The sequence below is a fragment of the Poecilia formosa genome, unplaced genomic scaffold (genome assembly GCF_000485575.1).
Source record: "Poecilia formosa unplaced genomic scaffold, Poecilia_formosa-5.1.2 Scaffold455, whole genome shotgun sequence".
Lineage (NCBI taxonomy): Eukaryota > Metazoa > Chordata > Actinopteri > Cyprinodontiformes > Poeciliidae > Poecilia > Poecilia formosa.
In genome coordinates this window covers 271022-288626 of record NW_006800394.1, presented here as the reverse complement: position 1 = coordinate 288626, position 17605 = coordinate 271022, and the positions used below count along the sequence as shown (strand labels likewise).

The window sequence follows — 17605 nt, the reverse complement described above, 5'->3', positions numbered from 1 at the left end:
CCTCTTCAGGATGACTGGAGAACTACCCCAACAATTCATTTCAACATGAAAAAGTTCAAAACCAAACAAAAAGATTTTAAGGACTTTAAATTAATTTATTTAAAAAAAAGCATTTCTCCACTGAAGCAGAACAAACATCAATTTCTTTTCTTACTATTGTTTGGAACGTGTACAATCAGAAACAGACTCGCCAGGTCGCCTGAACAGAGCAAAATACGTAATCAAGCAATTGGATGTGTGAGGGGTGGGGGGGTCTGCCAACACCACAACATCAACACAGCCTGGAGGGACCATGAGGGGGGGGTGACGGAAACAGAAGAAGAAGAAGAGGAGGAAGAGAAATAAAAACATTTAAATCAAGTGCAGCTCTGGCCTCTCTGACTTCTCTGTCGTCGGTTCATGCAGGGTCGGCGTCCGGAGCTGCACACACAGCAGGCCGAGCAACGAAGCCGGGTCGTAAGCAACAGGTAGGGGAGGGGGCACAGAGGAGGGTTTACCAAAAACTGTTACAGCGTTTTCACCAAACAGAAAAAGTTCACGTAAAAAGTCCTCTAACTTAGTTTCTGAAATGTGTCCGCTTCCTTTAGTTTATTACGTCTCTAGTTAAGTGTAAATACATTAAAAAACTGCTATGCTCCACATGTTGAACCACAGAATACTGAATTCCTACGTACAGCTGCGATTAACAGGGTCAGTAATGAGCGGCTAGCTGCCAGGAATTAAAGATTGGCTCCAAGTTGATCCCTTTAGGACTTTGTCTGGATTCGGACGATAAAAACGGAGAAACGAGCCGCCTGGTTGGTCACGTCGGGGTGGGGGGGTCCTGCTGGCTGCCGGAGGCTCCGATCTGCTCTGAGGTAGATGCGACAGAAAGGCGGCGTCCAGCCCGAGCCGGAGGTCAAAGGTCGGCTCGTTGTTGCTAAGGCTTCGGTCACGGCTCACACGGAAACCTTCGAGTTTCTTTGTTCCAGTTTTTAAAGCGGCGGGGGGGAAGGGGGGGTTCTCCGTTTGGCACCTCGGTCGTGAGGAGAAGCGAAACAAACGACGGGGCGAGAGAGAGAGAGACGGTGGGCGTGGCGGGGCGGGGCTCTGCGGCGCGGCGTCCAGACGGCTAGTTTGGTTGCTCTCCGGCTGCTGGCGAGTCCGTCTCCACGGCGACGGCGGGCGTTTCCTCCTCGAGTTTCCCTCGCTTGGCGTCCGGCTGCTCCCCCGCCAGCTGGTCGCCGTTCTGCCGCTTGGTGGGGAGCGAGGCGGAGGCGGAGGCGTGGGTGGCCAGCAGGTGGAGGGGGCTGGCGGCGGCCGGGGCTGCAGAGGACAGCAGAGTTAGCGGCTAGCAGCTAGCAGCTAGCGGCTAGCGCCTACCTGGCGTCTCACCTGAGCTGGAGGGCGCCTGCAGGGCGGTGGTCAGGCTGTGGGTGCCGTTCTGGGTGATGGCCTTGATGGGCAGCTGGTGCTGACCCACCGGCGCCTGCTGCACGATGGTGACCGTCTGCAGCGGCGCCACCGACTGGGAGCTCTGGATGATGCGACTGGAGGCGCCCAGAGAAGTGATGCTGGGAACCGCCTCCACTTTCACTGGACAGAGAACAATCAGATACTATCTATTAATCACCAATCAATATCCTGACTCAATAATCAATTAGTCACATGGTCAGTTAAAATAAGCTTCATCCATTCTGATGGTTCATATATTTTGTTCACAGAGGTGTATTTGCATTACTGTGTCATTTTTATGCTATTAGTTAAAAACGGTCCCAAAGTGATTATAATTTATCGCAATTATTTCAGGGACAATTAATCGCCCAGCAAAACCTGTTACCAAGGCAACAGGCCTAAATACACAGTGTTTAAACCCTGGAAGAATTCAGCCAATCAGAATCGTTTCCCCACTAACCATTAATAAGCTCCGCCCCCAAAAAGGAGCAAAGCTCCTTCCTGAAAGGTTCTCCTCCTCATCCGGGCCTCACCTTTGACCTCCGTGTGCTCCCCGTTCTCCTGCGGTTCGCTCTTGATGATGGCGGCCGGCTGGGCGATGACGGTGGAGCCGGCCGGGATCTGCTGCAGGACGTGGACAGTCTGGACGGCGGGCTGGGAGCTGCTGGTGCTCACTGGGGACGCCATGGTGTAAGTCACTGGCTTGATGGTCTGAGGTAACTGGCGCTGGACCGCTATGAGGACCGGCTGGCTGCTGACCGGGGAGCCTGGACCAGAGGGGGGACGGGTTAGCAACAGAGCTGCAGTGTGGAAGGGAAGAAGAAGAAGAATGACGTCGCGGCACCTGGTGTGTTTTGTGCAAAGCGTGCTTCCTGGATGACCGCCAGTTTGGGCTGGATGGCTGTGGTGGGCACTGGGGGGGGAGCGGAGGGCGTGTCCGGCTCCAGGGGCACCGGGGAGCCCTCCCGGGACAGACTGTCCGGGGTCTGCACCCCGCTGGAGTGAGCGGAGAGCACCCCGGAGTGATTGGGGGACGCTGGAGCGCTCCTGCAGGCCAGGCAGAGAAATGAACACAATATTTACTACTATCCTGTTTGGTTAGAACTGGAATAAAGTAAAAATGAGACGTAAACACAAAAGTTAAACGTTTCCTGAGAGGAGAGGAGAAAATATCATGCTGCAATGCAATATTCGCCCCCTGCTGGTCATTAGCCAGATGGCAGCAAATGTGCAGCAGCAGCTGATTAAAGGCCTGAGATGAAACTTTTATTTGTTGCTTCTATCTGGACTGAAATGAGAAACTTGTTTAAAAGTATTTAAAGTACTTAGGATTTAATCACTGAAACACATCAGAGCTGAACTGGAGGTTCGATATGCTGGTTTTTAATAGGAGTTAAATGGATTGTTTACTCAAATGTTATTTTTTATGTATTAGTAACACTCCAAACTGGATCAAGTAGTTTCTGCAGAACTTGACAGTTTTTTGTCTGATGATTTGATTAATCAGCAGAAAAATTAATAGAATAATCGATTGCTAATAACTGTTAGCTGCAGTTTAGCATTTTAGTTTCTAAAGCTTCACTCTGACCTGAGCAGCTTCATGTTTCCTTTGACTCTCAGTCTGATGGAAACTGCTGCAGGACGACTTGTCACCATTTTTCATAACTCAGATGTCGTCTCCCACCTGAGCTGTTGACCTCTGCAGCTCCTCCAGAGCCACCAGGACCCCTGATATTTAGTAAACTTTTGAAGTTGCTCTACTTCTATCTGAACCACTTTGAGCTGCTCTGATCCTGTAAGATAAGCTCAGGCTTGTGTGAGTCGTCGATCTTTGGGGCCCACCTGGAGGAGAGGGGTCCATGTGGGGTCCGGAAGCAGGGGACCCCGCGGGGCCGTCGTTTCCTGAAGGCCTGCTCGATGAGCTTGGCCTCCGACGACGGGTCTATCCTCCAGAACGAACCTTTGCCCGGCTCTTCCTGCGACCGCGCCACTTTGATGAAGTATCGGTTCAGCGACAGGTTGTGACGGATCGAGTTCTGCAGCGAGACAAGCGGTGACAGGAGGAAGAGGAGGAGGAGGAGGCAGCGCAGCGGGCTGCGGCCGGACTCACCTGCCAGCCCTTGTCGGCGGTCCGGTAGTACGGGTAGTTCTTGGTGATGTGATTGTAGATTCCGTTTAGTGTGAGCTGCTTGTCCTGCGCCAGCGTTATGGCCTGGACGATCAGCTGTGCATAGGAGTACGGCGGCTTGGAGTCGTCCTGCAGAGAGCAGCACAGGAAACGGCGCATTTACTGCAACCTCAGCTGACCCAATGCTTCACAACCAATCAGAACACAAGAAATGCAACCAAGTTTGATTAAGAACAACAAAAACTGGCAGTAAAATACCAAAAACAGTGCGAATAAAAACGCAGGTTTTGCACGTTTTTTTGTCTAGTTTTCACTTTTATTGCTCGATGGACCAAATTTATCTGAGTATCAGAGCAGGATATGTTTGCTATATTTAGCAAAGATTAGTAAATTATAAAAAGCTGATCTGGTTCAGCAAAGTCGGCTGTTCAGTAAAAGTCTAGCGGTTCTGCCACTTATGAAAGCTTGGTTCTAAAAAATCAAATACTTTGTGTTATAATGAACATTTTGCACTGTAAGGAAATAATGTCTGTAATAAAATGTGTATCATTCTTGGATTGCAGTCGGGGACCGCACAAAATCAGTCCCTGGGCCCGAAATGGCCCACGGGCCGGACTTTGGACACCCGGTATGAACAGTGTGATTAGCGTTTCCTGCTGACCTTGGGGCTGTCCTCTCCGGAGGCCTCTTTGTCGTTCTCAGGCTGCGAGTTGTCGTTGATGAGCTGCAGCTCCACGGAGCTGACCATGCGGCCCCCCATCCTGTAGCCCGAGGAGCCCGCCCCCCGGGGGCTGGAGGGGCAGGAGTTAGCAGCGCTGCAGGAACACAAACACCATGAGTTTCACGTTTTCCAACCAAATCAGGACAAACTGACTGGATCCAGAGCTTAAAATGCAACGTTTGCTTCAAACGAGCTCATCTGGCCGCAGCGTCGCGCTTTGCACCGACAGCGACGCAAATCAGCCTCCCTGGCATCACGGCAATGAGTTCAGGAGCAACGGGATGGAAACATGATTCCATCAACCACAGCACCACGAAGTTTTAAAGCAGCAAAAAACTAAAATATTTCTGAAAATATTGGATTTTACCTTTCATTCTGATTAAATAACTGATTGATGCTGGGTTTTTCTTTCTGGCCAAACATGACAGAACTTTTATTATTTGCTTCTTAATTAGCAAAAATAACTGTAATTAACTGTAAAACTGTTTATTCTAAACTCTCCTGTTCAGAGCTGCTTTTGAATCATCATGAATGAAACGTCGACCAACATATTGGACGTGATGATATCGATGATGCCACTGCTCAGAATCTTATTGGCTTCTAAACTTTTGGCTGAATGGACTTTTTTATTGCTTTGTATTTTTGTGTTTTATGATGTAAAGCAGGGCTGCACAGTGGTGCAGTTGGTAGAGCTGTTGCCTTGCAGCAAGAAGGTTCTGGGTTCAATTCCCAGCCCTGGTCTTTCTGCATGTTGCATGTTCTCCCTGTGCATTCCTAGGTGTGAGTGTGTGTGCATGGTTGTGTGTCTCTGTGTTGCCCTGCGACAGACTGGCGACCTGTCCAGGTGACCTGTCCAGGTGACCTGTCCAGGTGACCTGTCCAGGTGACCCCGCCTCTCGCCTGGAACATTGGCAGGAGAGGCACCAGCACCTCCTGACCCACCAAGGGACAAGGTGTTAGAAAATGATGGGCACACAAAAAAACTTGACTGATTGATAAACTTGTTTTCATGTCTAAAATTTTTTAAATACCAATATTTATTCTTTATCCAATTAGAAATTGTTCTGTATTTTTGGAAATAATTTAGGCACATTTTACTCAAAAAAAATACAAACTTGTTTTTGGCAGTACCAGAGCTCCGTACAGTGTCTTTTTGATGGATCCATGGATATCGAATGTTTATGTTTACCTGAGTGGAGCAGTAATGATTAAAATCTGCCGTTTTAACAACCTGCTGGTTTCCTCACACCTTTAACGGATGTTTTTGCAGGTACCTGATTGTGCCGGTGGGTGACGGCAGTGGGCTCATCAGGTTAGCGATGTTGTCTGGAATGTTGATGGTAAGTGGGGAGATCTGAGGCTGTACTGGTTTCACTGGGGACTCCGGCGCCTCTCGCTTGGCCTTCTTCCCGCTGGACAGCGCCGTGAAGTTGATCTTGATGTTGGTGCTGGGAAACCTGAACGTGCACCTGCAGAAAAATCAGAAAACGACGCAGAAAACAGAGAAAGTCAGTCTGAAGGCGCCTCATCGACACATCAGTGGAGAAAAAGAAAAATATGACGTGTTTTAAATGGCTGATTAAAAAAAAAAAAACTGGATTCATTTTGAGAACTTAAAGAAAATTTACCTCTACACTGCAGGGAGCAAAATGATCCTGATAAAAACAAAATACATCTAGACTTTTTCACGCTGTTAAAGCAACAACAGTAAAATAATAATGAAATAAAACAAACCAGGGACAATATTTCATTTTACCACGACCTGCAACACTTCCTTACTTTGTTTGTTACCCTTGTTTTTGCTCTAGTGGCTTTTATTTGATAGTTAATTGACAGAAAAGTGGGTAATGAGAGAAGACATGCAGCAAAGGTCGCCGAGGGTGGGAATCGAACCTGCGACATTGAGGACTGAGGCCTCCAGATGTGGGTTGTGCGTAACCCCTGCGCCACCACAGCGTTTGTCACCTTTAATGCTCAATTAAAAGTTTCCCATAAGTCACAGTAGTTAGAATCAGCTGGTCAGGCCACTGATGGAAACCAGAACTTGGACTAGGCCAGTAAAACATCAGGGATTCCCAAAGAATCCCAGGACAAAAATCAGTTTCTAGTTTTAGTCCCACGTCTAAAATTAGTCCAAAGTCTAATTAGGAAAATTCTAAAAAAATTTCCGTTTTAAGAAAATTCTTAGAATTCAACAATTTTTCTCAGAATTTTAACTTATGCTTTCGCAAAAGAGGAATCTTCTAAATAAACAAAGAAACATGTCGGACCTGTGGCCATGTGGACGCAGCGCACAGTAAATAAACATAAAAATTCAGCTGCTGCCACAGACGGCTTCCTCCCTTTTCTCTATTGCTGCCCTGGGTAACTGCCCAAGTTACCACCAATAAAACTACTGGTGGTAACCTTTTAATTTACTCGTAGCTCATATTTTAGGACACTTCTTCCTTTCCAAATGCAGAAGATCCATCATTCAAACCGGCTTGAATAATAGAAATTATTATGATGGACATTAATTATCCATTATTCAAGCTTGATTACATATTTTAGCCCCTTTTATGGCAAAAGGAGCTAAAACATGTAATAAATTAAATATTTAAATGACTAAAATCTGTTTGTGAAAAAACTGAACATGAACAGATAAAATGAATCTGATTGGTTGATTTCCAGGTAAAAGCATCAAAACAGATTCACGTCTCTAATAAAACCTCCGAACAGCCGAGACGCTTCCGATGTTCAGAAGTTAACGAGGAAGGGAAGACAACCTGCGGGTGGCGCTCTGGAGCATTTGGGATTAAACTGCTGGGCGAAGGAACAAAAACCCAGGTTTCCAATCAGCTGGCGACCAGGACCCGACTTCAGTTTCCTGCACCAGGGTTTCACAGAGCTAGCGTTAGCTAGTGATAGCTTCCTTCGTCTGAACTAGGTGTGCTGCGTCTCACAGGAGCCTGAAGCCCCTGAGGAGGAGCTGAGGCGGTAAAAATAACACCAGACTCATCCAGAGACTGTCAGCGCTCTGTGAAACCTAAATATACATCAAAAACCTGACGGCTTCTTCATGTCACCAGTTCATAAAACGAACTGGAAACACTCAGCTCCACGTAGCAGCACAACACGGATGGATGTTTAAAGACGTTTTAAAGTCAGACGGGTCAGGATGTGGTGGTGAATTTTACTTTTATTGGACCATTTTTAGAGTAAAAACAGGTCAAACTGTCCAGTTTGTCTTTTTAAGGGTGGAGCAACGATAAATCCGCTCAGTGACAATTTATTACATCTGAAATCATATTTTTTAAAACATTGTAGGGCTGCAACTAACGACTATTTTAGTAAACAAATAATTGGATAAAAAACTGGCATGCGGCAGATTTTTAATTTAATCACTTAAGTTTAATAAAAGATGCAAATAAGCAAAAATTCTATTAGTTTTTTGATCAAGAAAAAACACTTTTTTATCCTAAAATGCAAAAAAAAAACATTCTTTTAATAAACGCTTGATGCTTCTGCAGTTAAATAAAAACCATCTACTAATCTGTTAATTAATCTTTGATTAATAATTGGACAGCAAAAGGTGCTTAATATGAGATATTTGTTGATAGGTGAAACTGAAACTGACACTTGAGTTATGGGAAAAACATATTTACAGGAAAATAGTTTTTCTTATCTGAAATGCTAAATGTTGGTATTTTCATAGTTTTGGCATTATTACTGCTCCGTATGTGTTGCCTTTTGGCCTGTTTCAGTCGTTATGCTCCAGTTAATGATTAAATGAGTTGATTATTTCAAAAATCGATTAATGGTTTCAGCCCTAAAACTTTCCTGCTGCACTGATTGGAGTTTTATGGCCAATCACAGATCTATAAGAAACCAAACCTGCTGATTCCGATTTATTTTGTCTGAAAAGTCACCAAATGCATCGACAACGTCTCTGATTTTCAGATAAAATCGGTTTCTCCTGCGAGTATCGGTCGATCGATGATCTCCAAAAGTTAAGGAAACTGAAAGGAATATTTTTAACAGGAACCAGGTTTAATCTTTGATTAAAATATTTTCAATAAAACATGATTTAAACGGCTGATGTCCTGTTAAAACCACAGGAAGTAACGTTAGGCTGCAAAATCACAAAATCTTACTAAGTAGTTTTGGTCTAGTTTCTACTGCAAACATCTTAGTACAGTTGAAATAAGACAAAACTAACTTACAAGTAACTTTTCAGCAAGAAGGATGAGCTTGTTTTAAGTCAATTAGTCATTAATATTGAGTTCCATTGAAGATTATTTCACTAAATAAGATATTTTTCCCATATTTTTAGTGAAATAATCTGCCAGTGCAACTGGGACTTTTGATCAATATTAAGGAATTATTTAGTTAAAACAAGCTCCTGTATCTCGCTGCAAAGTTATTTGTAAGTTAGTTTTTTTCTTATTTCAAGTGTTTTCAGATATTTGCTCTGGAAAATGGACCAAAACCAAGACAGAAACCTGTTTATTTCTATAAAACGGAAGCTTTAATGTTTAGAAAACTCTGGATCTGGAGCAGAATGAAAGAATCAAAGCAGAGTTCGGGGTGATTGAGCCCCCCAGCCTGTGGGCCGTCACAGATCCGTCTTTATTACCCCATTTCTCTCCCACAACAACAATGGGGCTCAAACTGAAAACAGGAGAAAGAAAACACAGTTGCTACGCTGCTAAGCCGCGAGGAGGCAACAAACAAAGCTTGTTCAACTGAAAGCTTTCACTTGAATTTCACCCCCACCCGGCGCAGAGCAGAATGTAAACAAAGAGGACAGGCAGGGAGGAAGAGCCGCGGCTCCGGGTGCGAGGCGGCAGGGAGCGGGAAAGGGCCGTTCCTCCTGCTGGATCCTCTGACATCACCGCAGAGGAATCCCAGCAGTACGAGCGGCGGCGGCGCCCGCAATCTGCTTCTCAGCACCAAACACTCACAGCTGCTCAGTCTGAGATAAACTCATCTACAAGTCACTTATTTTACCTCCAACTCGAGGACCTGTGTGTGTGTGTGTGTGTGTGTGTGTGTGTGTGTGTGTGTGTTTGAGGAGCAGAACACTGTAAACTCCTTCAAAGTTTCAGGAAAACATTCACCCGGGACGGAAACTGCATCAAGTCAAAACAAGTCGCCGTTTTCTCAGCGCAAGAAAATGGTTTCATGTTGGGAGATTGCGCAACGAGAGAGAGCGGTGTGCAAAGTCTGAGCAGCGCTGGCAGGAGCTGCGAGGTTGTTTACACTGCAGGCGCTGCTGTGAAAAGCTGCAACCAGATTCCAGCAAATCTGTCTCAACAAAATGTAAACAACGCCGCGGCGTGAAGGACGCTGCAAACACTGAAAACACTCAGATGGACAAATAAAAACCGACTCGTTTGCAACCCAAACAAAGCAACAGACGCATGTTGGGCTGCGGTGGAGAGAGCTACTGCAAACAGAAAGACACATAAAAACACCTTAAAACTTCACATTTATTAAAAAATACTGTAATCCAAAGGGAAACTGGTGCAACTTGTATCATTAAAGTATCTTCAGAGAGAAGGATCTCAGGTAGCAGTCAGTCTTGCAAAGAACCTAAAGAGGCCTCTGACTGAAGACTGCTGCTGTGTGACATGCTAACAGCTCCATATGAAAGCAGCAGAGGCGATGCTCCACAGAAACATCCAGGATGAAACCATCAGTTGTTAGCTAGCTCTGCTAATCCGCCTCCTTTGCTTTTGCTGCTCCTCTTTAAACCCCCATCTGGGAATATGGTGAACAATAAGAGCAAAAACACCTCAGAAATCAGAGAGGAATTGTCCCAGCATCCAAAACCTCAACTAAAAAATGTATTATGAACAAAAATAATTTTAAAATGTCAGAGCGACTCCAGCATGTTGCTGCCATTTTTAAAAACAACTTAAAATGTTTTATTTCATTCAATTTGTCATTTTAGCTAAATTAAAATGGTTGTTAATATTTTCAGGCCTTAATGTGAAATGTTTTTACATTTTCCTTTCATGCCTTTACTTAGAATTTTAATCTGGATTCACAACCATTTCTGTCCTTTAATATTCCAGACTTTTCCACACCCAGATTTTTCCGTTTTTAATCATTAATCATTTGGGATAATTGGACAGAGTTCCCACGAGAGAGAATGTGTGTGTGTGTGTGTGTGTGTGTGTGTGGGGGGGGGGGGGGGTGTGGAGGTGATTAAATAAAAGCTGAAAAAGCAACCCATACTTTAGGGATAATGTGACTGAGACATTAGTCATAAAACAAATAAACAGTTTGTGTTTAGTTTAGATTAAAAACCAAAGCTAAAAGAAAAACCGTGAAATGACGTAACTTTCTATAACTGTGGCTTTTTAAAGATAAAGAAAAATGTAACATCTTCTCCTACTGGCAGGAACGAGTTCAACAGCAAGTCAGAAAATAAACAAACCGACCACGCACCACTTCATAATCACCTGGCGGACAACTTACGATCTTTATTTTTTATTCTAAGAAAATGTGGTTTTATGACATCAATGACGCTGCACGATGCATCGTGAATATATTGTGTAATTTTCATACTGCAGTTTGGAGTGCAATCGCTGCAGGCAAACTTAATACAAGTGTTGCAAACTTACATTTTTAATGCTAATGTAATAAGCAGCCAGTTAGCCTTTGGTCTCACAGCAGTTTCTCACAATGAACATTAACAACTTAAACCAAAATACTCAGGAGAAAATCAGAACAAATCACAACTGATAAACTTCAAAATTTACAAAAATTTTTGCCGTCGGATTTTCTAACATCTGATAAATAATATCTACCACCAGGGGGCAGCGCTGAGTTATTCTGGTTTAATCAGCTACTTTGCAGAAGAAACAACTGGCTCAAATGACGCTTGGAACCATAACCGTGGAAAATGGTTCAATATAAAATCTGCACAAAATTAAAGACAGCTTATTAACATTTTAACAAGTCATAATAAGTAAAAATACTAACCTATTAGGAGACTAATGAACGAAAACAGAGTGGCTTCAACCTGAACACATGCAGAATGTTTCTGTTGGGAACCAAGAATGTAACGCCACGTTCTGTAGGGCGACTTTAAAAAGTGACACCAGAACCAAGCAGAGGAAACTTCCAGCTGTTTGGGAGGATGAAGGTTCATCATGCAGCTACAGTGGAGAAAGAGAAACGAGCCCAAAACGTTCATCTGGATGTAAACAGAACAGGCCCAAGTCCAAATGCAGCAGCCTGAGGCACCAAACCAGCAGAACTCTGGATTATCACATCCCAGGGTTTAATCATGTTTTATTCTCAAACATGATCCCTGTTTAGCATCTATGCTGGCTGTTTTCAAGCAGCTGTAATGTTTAATCCATTCATCCCACTGGCTGTGCCTGGTAATGTCACTTTATTCACTAAAAAAACAACAAAAATAACAAATCTCCTGCCAGTTCTGAACTTTCCAGTTTGTATTTTAGAATAAAATGAAACCAAATACATTTCAGAAATGGAAAAATATTTGTTTACTTAAAAACCAAGTAAAGAAAAACCTTAAAACCCTTATTTTAATTTTTATTAATTGAATCGTAGTGAACTGTAACTTTAAAGCAGGATTTTTTTAACTGTTGCTCCCATATTAACTGTCAACATATGAACAAGATATTTCCTCATTCTATATTATGGTGAAACACATTATTGCAAAAGCTGAGCGAGCTTTTCTTTGTTGTTGTTGTAGTTTTGTCAGTAACCGCCATATTAAATACAACCTTACACATTTACTATTGTTCTTCTCAGTTTAAACTAGAAACATTTATGAGGATAATAAGAGTTTCAGTCGACTGGAAAAGTGAAAGGAACCCGTTTCCTGAAATCACATGATTGCTTAGATGCCATCTCAGGTTTTATCGGTAAAGCCGCTCAGAAAGTGCTTAGTGGAGTTTAAATGCAACCATGATGCGTTCAGGTGTGTTTACTACGCGGAGAAAGGAGCTCTGGGATCTGATTTAGTGGACTGGAGGTCACGGCTTGTGCAAACGGTGCAGCGCAGGGCGGGGACCGGCTGGTTTGTTTACGTTCAGGGGTCGAGAAGAGCTTCATTCACACTTAATACACACAACCCACAGTGGGAAAACACCGCAGAGTGGCGATTTTACTGCATCATGGCAGCAATTTCTGAATGGAAATGTACAAAATAGCACCGTTTTCAATAACAGGCGCAGAAACATCAACTAGCTCCGATATAAGCGCAGAGGGGGGAGAGAAAGGCTGAGCTGACCCACCGGTGGGCTGTGGAATGTGCGTGGAATGACGGCAGCAGGCTCGTGAAAACGGTTGCTAACAGGAATGTCAACAAAGAGAAGGGCTTTAGGAAACAGGATGCGGACTTCTTGCTAACATGCTAAACACGTGGTGCTCTCGACCCTTGCTCGCAAAAATAAACCTAATGTTGTTAAATGTTAACTTCAGCTGTCCGGATGCTCCGGCTACTGCCCCCGTTCCCCCCGATGGGTGGCGGTGCTGGAGGGTGAACTTACATTCGTGGTAGCTGCAGAGGAGGGGCGCCCCGTCTTAGGAACACTCCGTCCACAAACACCCCGTTTTTACCCAGACACCTCAGGTAGAAGTCCCCGCTGCCGGTGCCGTCGTCGCTGGCCGTGAATATCTCCAAATGCCGCCGCGAGATGAAGCTGGAGTGGCCCATGCTCACGTCCACGGAGCCCTGAGAGGAGTTCCGGCCGATGGTCACCGAGCGCTTCTTCATCATGTATTCGAATTCACGGCCCTCTAGCCGGGCAATCGGCCCAGACGATCCGCTAACTTGAACAGCCATGTTCGGGGTTGGAGCCTTGAAACGCCTCAAAATAAAATGTTGGGGGCAACTAAACACCACTGCACGCACGCCCGACTGTGGCCCTTCAAGGGTATTCAAATGGAGCGCATCTACAAGAGGGGCATCAAACTGAAAACAGGAATCCAGAGGGAAACATGCGAGGCCAGGGACAGCGGCTCCGACCCACCGCCGAGAGAAAGGGGAGCGGAGGCAGCCAACCAAAAGAGGCCAGAGGCGGATAGGGTGTAACTGCCACCGGCGTTCACCAATCACAATGCAGGAAGGTGATGGAACGCATTAGCTACAGCCAATTACGTGCGAGTATTTTTCAGAGGACACATTCAAGGTCGGTTGGTGTGTAGCTGTTGTACGTGCATATGCTGTTAGGAACATAAACGTAAACGAGTAGACGTCGCATCTGCTTCCTTGCCCAGAAGAAGCAATTCGTCAGCGCGTCCGCCATATTGCTAGTGGCAGGCCTTTCCGATAACCGATAAAAGTAAGTTTGGAAATAGGATTTTATGATTAACTTAATAAGTTTACGATCAACTAAGTTTTATTATTATACAATACATGTCCTTAGTAGTACTAATAACAGTGAGTATTGAGTCAAAATTAAATATTATCTTCATAATGTTCTGAAAATTCACCCAAACATACCTTAATTTACCCCTGAAGATATACTGAACCATCTATTTTTTTCAACAATATTCAGTTAAATTCAATTAAATTCAGTAAAATTTCATTTGTCCACAAGATGCAATATAATGGCACAGTGGAACAGGGCGGAAACAAAAACATTAAAAACAGACAAGGATCATCGTGTTAAAAAAAGTTACTTAAATTAAAAGATACAGCCAAAATAAATAAATAAATGTACACACAATCCACACCCACACCACGTATATAAACATACATGAAAATATAAACGACATACTTGCAGGTATGGAACCTTGTAAGGAACAATACGATGTGCTTTGTGTTTTTTAAGGCTCGATGTGAAACCCTTTAAAGTTGTTCTTTAGTTATTGAAGATGAGTACTGCCAATTTACAGTTTTAATAAAAATATTTTTTAATTAACTATTATTTAACAGATTGCTGTTAAACGGTTTAAGATGCTTGCTATGCTACTAATACGAAAATCATCATCATCATTATTATTATTATTGGGTGGTCGACCCTGCTGTTCACTCAGCGTCTATGTTCATAGGTCTATGTTTCGGCCTGAGGTAAGAGGCGGAGCCTATCGCAGCAGGACGGGAGTTGATTGATACGTTAACACATGCTATCAGCCTCCTTAATCACCACAGTTACAGATCACCGATAATCCGCGGCAGTTCCTCGACTCCAGCCCCAGATTCTCGCTGTTATCTGGGAATAAACTGGGTGTCGTTGAGGGAGTGTGAATGTGAAGGAGTCTGCTCTGCCGTGGCTTTCACACCGCAGCGCTGCAAAGCCACGGCGGTATTCCACCAAACAGTCCATGTCTGGTTTTACTCAGGTCTCTGCAGCGTCTTGCTGCTGCATGTGTACTATAAGATTATTGTAAACAACAACACAGTTTCCCTGCACGTGTTAAATCTGCTCTGCCGTCTGTTAGCACATTCAGCCGCACGGTTTGTTAACTAGAACCAGATACATGTCACTTTGCTCACCGGTTGTAAAGTCAGGTGACAGGTTGCCCACCTTTACATGTTTACCTGTGCAGGTAGAGGCAGATCAGTGACTTATACTCCACAGGGCAGGAAACACACAAACTAAGGGCAGCTGAGAGAAACTAACATGTCTGGACACCGGAGCACCAGACAGAACCAACACAGAGAGAACATTCAGCTTAATTCAATTAAAAATACTTTATTTATCCCTGAAGGAAATTAGTTGTTGAAACTGTGCAGTAGCGGTCAGTCTGCTCTTTAAATCTCTGTCTGGGCCTATGAATCAGGATATGATCATCATTTAGACTCCTCCTGGAGTTAAGGTCAAAGTTCAGGTAGGACTGTCCCAATAAAAAATAGATCAATTAACTGCATGATAAATAAAAATGAGCTCAATCATTTCCATTTGCGTGATTTACTGTTTTTCTCTTTTCTCTCTTTCTACCAAAAACTGGATGATAAAAGTCTTCAGTTTGGTGTTTTGGTCTCAAACAGACTTCAAATTAATTTTGTCATTTTATTTTGAATATTTAAAATATCTTCCTGTGTTTAATGTTCATTAGAAATTTTAAGTTTGTTGATATTTGAGAATGTGTTTTTGCGTTATTGTGTCATTACTGCTATATTACTTGAAAATAAACAAAGTAACAATTTAATCGTTTATCACTACAATGATTTATGATCCAGCTTCTTTTGTTATTGCAGCAGGCCTGAGTTCAGGTATTATTTGAGCTTTTCAGATGCTAATCAGCTGCTCCCAGTTGTAAAAGCAAGCCCTTGTTGCCATGGTTACGTATCATAGCAACTGTCCAAAAGTAAAATAAAAAGAGAGAAGAAATCCTTTCAGCTACACAGCATCCCAAACCAGAGTAAGCATGAACAGAGCTTTTTATTCTAGAACATGAAGCTCTATGCAGACCAGGCTGGGATTCGAACCGAGAACCTTCCTGCTGCAGGGCTGCTGCTCCAACATGAAGCTCCTCTCACATTTCCTGTAATTCAGAGGTTTATTTAACTGGTGAGGATTCCTTCATGCACAAACAAAGTTATGAACATAAAGCTGATTCAACCTCTGCTCAGGCTCTAAAGGGTTAAAACAGCATAAAACATAAAATGAGTTAAAACATCAGAATAAACAGCAAATGAGCTGCACAAAATATCACATCAAAGTGCAGCTGTTTTATCAGCATCATGTGAAACACGACAGTCTCAAAGAACAAGTTTATATTTCTGATGTCAGGCATTCGTCTTTAACTGGACTTTAACTGCCCCTAAATGCCCCACCGGAGGCAAATCTTTAATGACCGACATGCTGTGATGGAAAAGAAGAAAGGGATTATGGGGGGCTGATTTAAAATGCTCAACATTTATTAAAATTAATGTACAAAGCCACAATGTTCAGCGCCAGAAGGAGCTGTGGGTTTTTGCTGGTTTGCGTTTAGTTTGTGTTCCAAACCAACTTTATTTATAAAGCACTTTAAAACAACCACAGCTGATACAAAGTGCTGTTCATTAAAAACAACATAACAAAAAAAAACTCTTACAGTTTAAAAACAAACAAACATACAATTTAAAACTAGATCCCGCTGGAGTTGAAAGCCAAGTAAAATAGATGGGTTTTAAGACGAGCTTTAAAAGTGGACAGGCCTGTATTCCTCACTATGGAGCGGGTGTGAATACTTTGGTAAGCCGCAGAGTGCGGGGCGGAGCCTGGACCGGAGTCCAGTCGATCAGGGGACAACACCAAGGCTGTACAGTCTGGTTATTCTGTCACATTTTCCTCTAAGCAGTCAATGATCTGTTAAAGTTTATCTTTATCCAGACAGACAGGTTTTTCATTTCCTGTCCTTCAAATGTCCCGTCCTCATGAGCTGACTAACGTGACTTATTAGCTCTATGGGCTACAAAACAAGTTCATTACATTTTTAGATAATGTGATTTTAGTCTGCTCACTTCTGCTTATTTTTAATTGTTTTAAGGCGTCTTGTCACTTTAAATCCAAATTAGCTGCTGCTAAGCCACGCCCCAACTCAACATTTACACTCACACATTAAAATGGCTGCAAACAGATGCACAATTATACAATATATCTTTGAAAAGCAGAAGTGGAGCCTCCTGCACAACCACCAAGAATGCAGCAAGTGGTTCCTGGATGGTAAGTCAACAAGAGAACACTTGTCTTTTCCAGCAGCCATTGTACAGCAGGTACAGCGGAAAACCAGCTGACCAAATGAGCTGGAGCTCAGCTTGGGTTGGTAGGCAACTGGGCTTTGCTGTGGTTGCTAGGTAACAGCACGGTACTTCTTCAATGTGACTTAACAATTGTGAGGTTTTTGAAACGGCTTGTTTTCCAGACACCAAAAACATGAACTTACTGACAAAAACAGCTGGGTGGATTTTTTTAAAAGCTTGGATTGTTTTTAGAAATCAGAATTTTGCATAATAACAATAAATCCTCTATAAGAACCAGACATAACAGGATGTAACACATGCAGCCAAATAAAAAGAGAAACTTTGACAGACATAAAATCACAATCAAAGACTCGACACTTTGAATGAAAAACAGTCAAAATTTATTTATGTTTTTTATTTTGTTCAGCAATTTTTATGTGCTCTTATGTTTCCTGCAGATTTGGTCCATCACAATGTTTCACAATTTGTTAATTTTTACATGAACATTTGTAGAAACCAGACATGATGGGAGAAACGTGGAGATGATTCACTGACGGATGAGGGAGGAAACGCTGGTTCTGCTCTGATCTGGAAAATCTGACATGGAAAAGTTAGTGGAGCAGCAGATACAGCACACACACACACACGCACACACACACACACACACACACACACACACACACAC

The 17605-nt window shown here is 43.3% G+C and overlaps 1 protein-coding gene and 1 long non-coding RNA gene across 2 annotated transcripts; both read right to left on the bottom strand.

Moving 5' to 3' along the window:
• Positions 1-1013: 1013 nt before the first annotated feature.
• On the bottom strand, positions 1014-13391 carry foxk2b (forkhead box K2b). Its single transcript, XM_007577792.2, has 9 exons — positions 12797-13391; positions 5558-5752; positions 4224-4377; positions 3545-3691; positions 3277-3470; positions 2279-2481; positions 1968-2201; positions 1375-1575; positions 1014-1305 (listed from the first exon to the last, which is right to left on the bottom strand). The coding sequence occupies exons 1-9, from the start codon at positions 13090-13092 to the stop codon at positions 1112-1114; spliced, it is 1818 nt and encodes a 605-aa protein (XP_007577854.1). The 5' UTR covers positions 13093-13391; the 3' UTR covers positions 1014-1111.
• Positions 9737-10182, bottom strand: LOC107833795 (uncharacterized). The gene is made up of 2 exons (XR_001659559.1): positions 10058-10182; positions 9737-10025 (listed from the first exon to the last, which is right to left on the bottom strand). It is a non-coding gene; the product is annotated as an uncharacterized LOC107833795 (long non-coding RNA).
• Positions 13392-17605: the final 4214 nt, after the last annotated feature.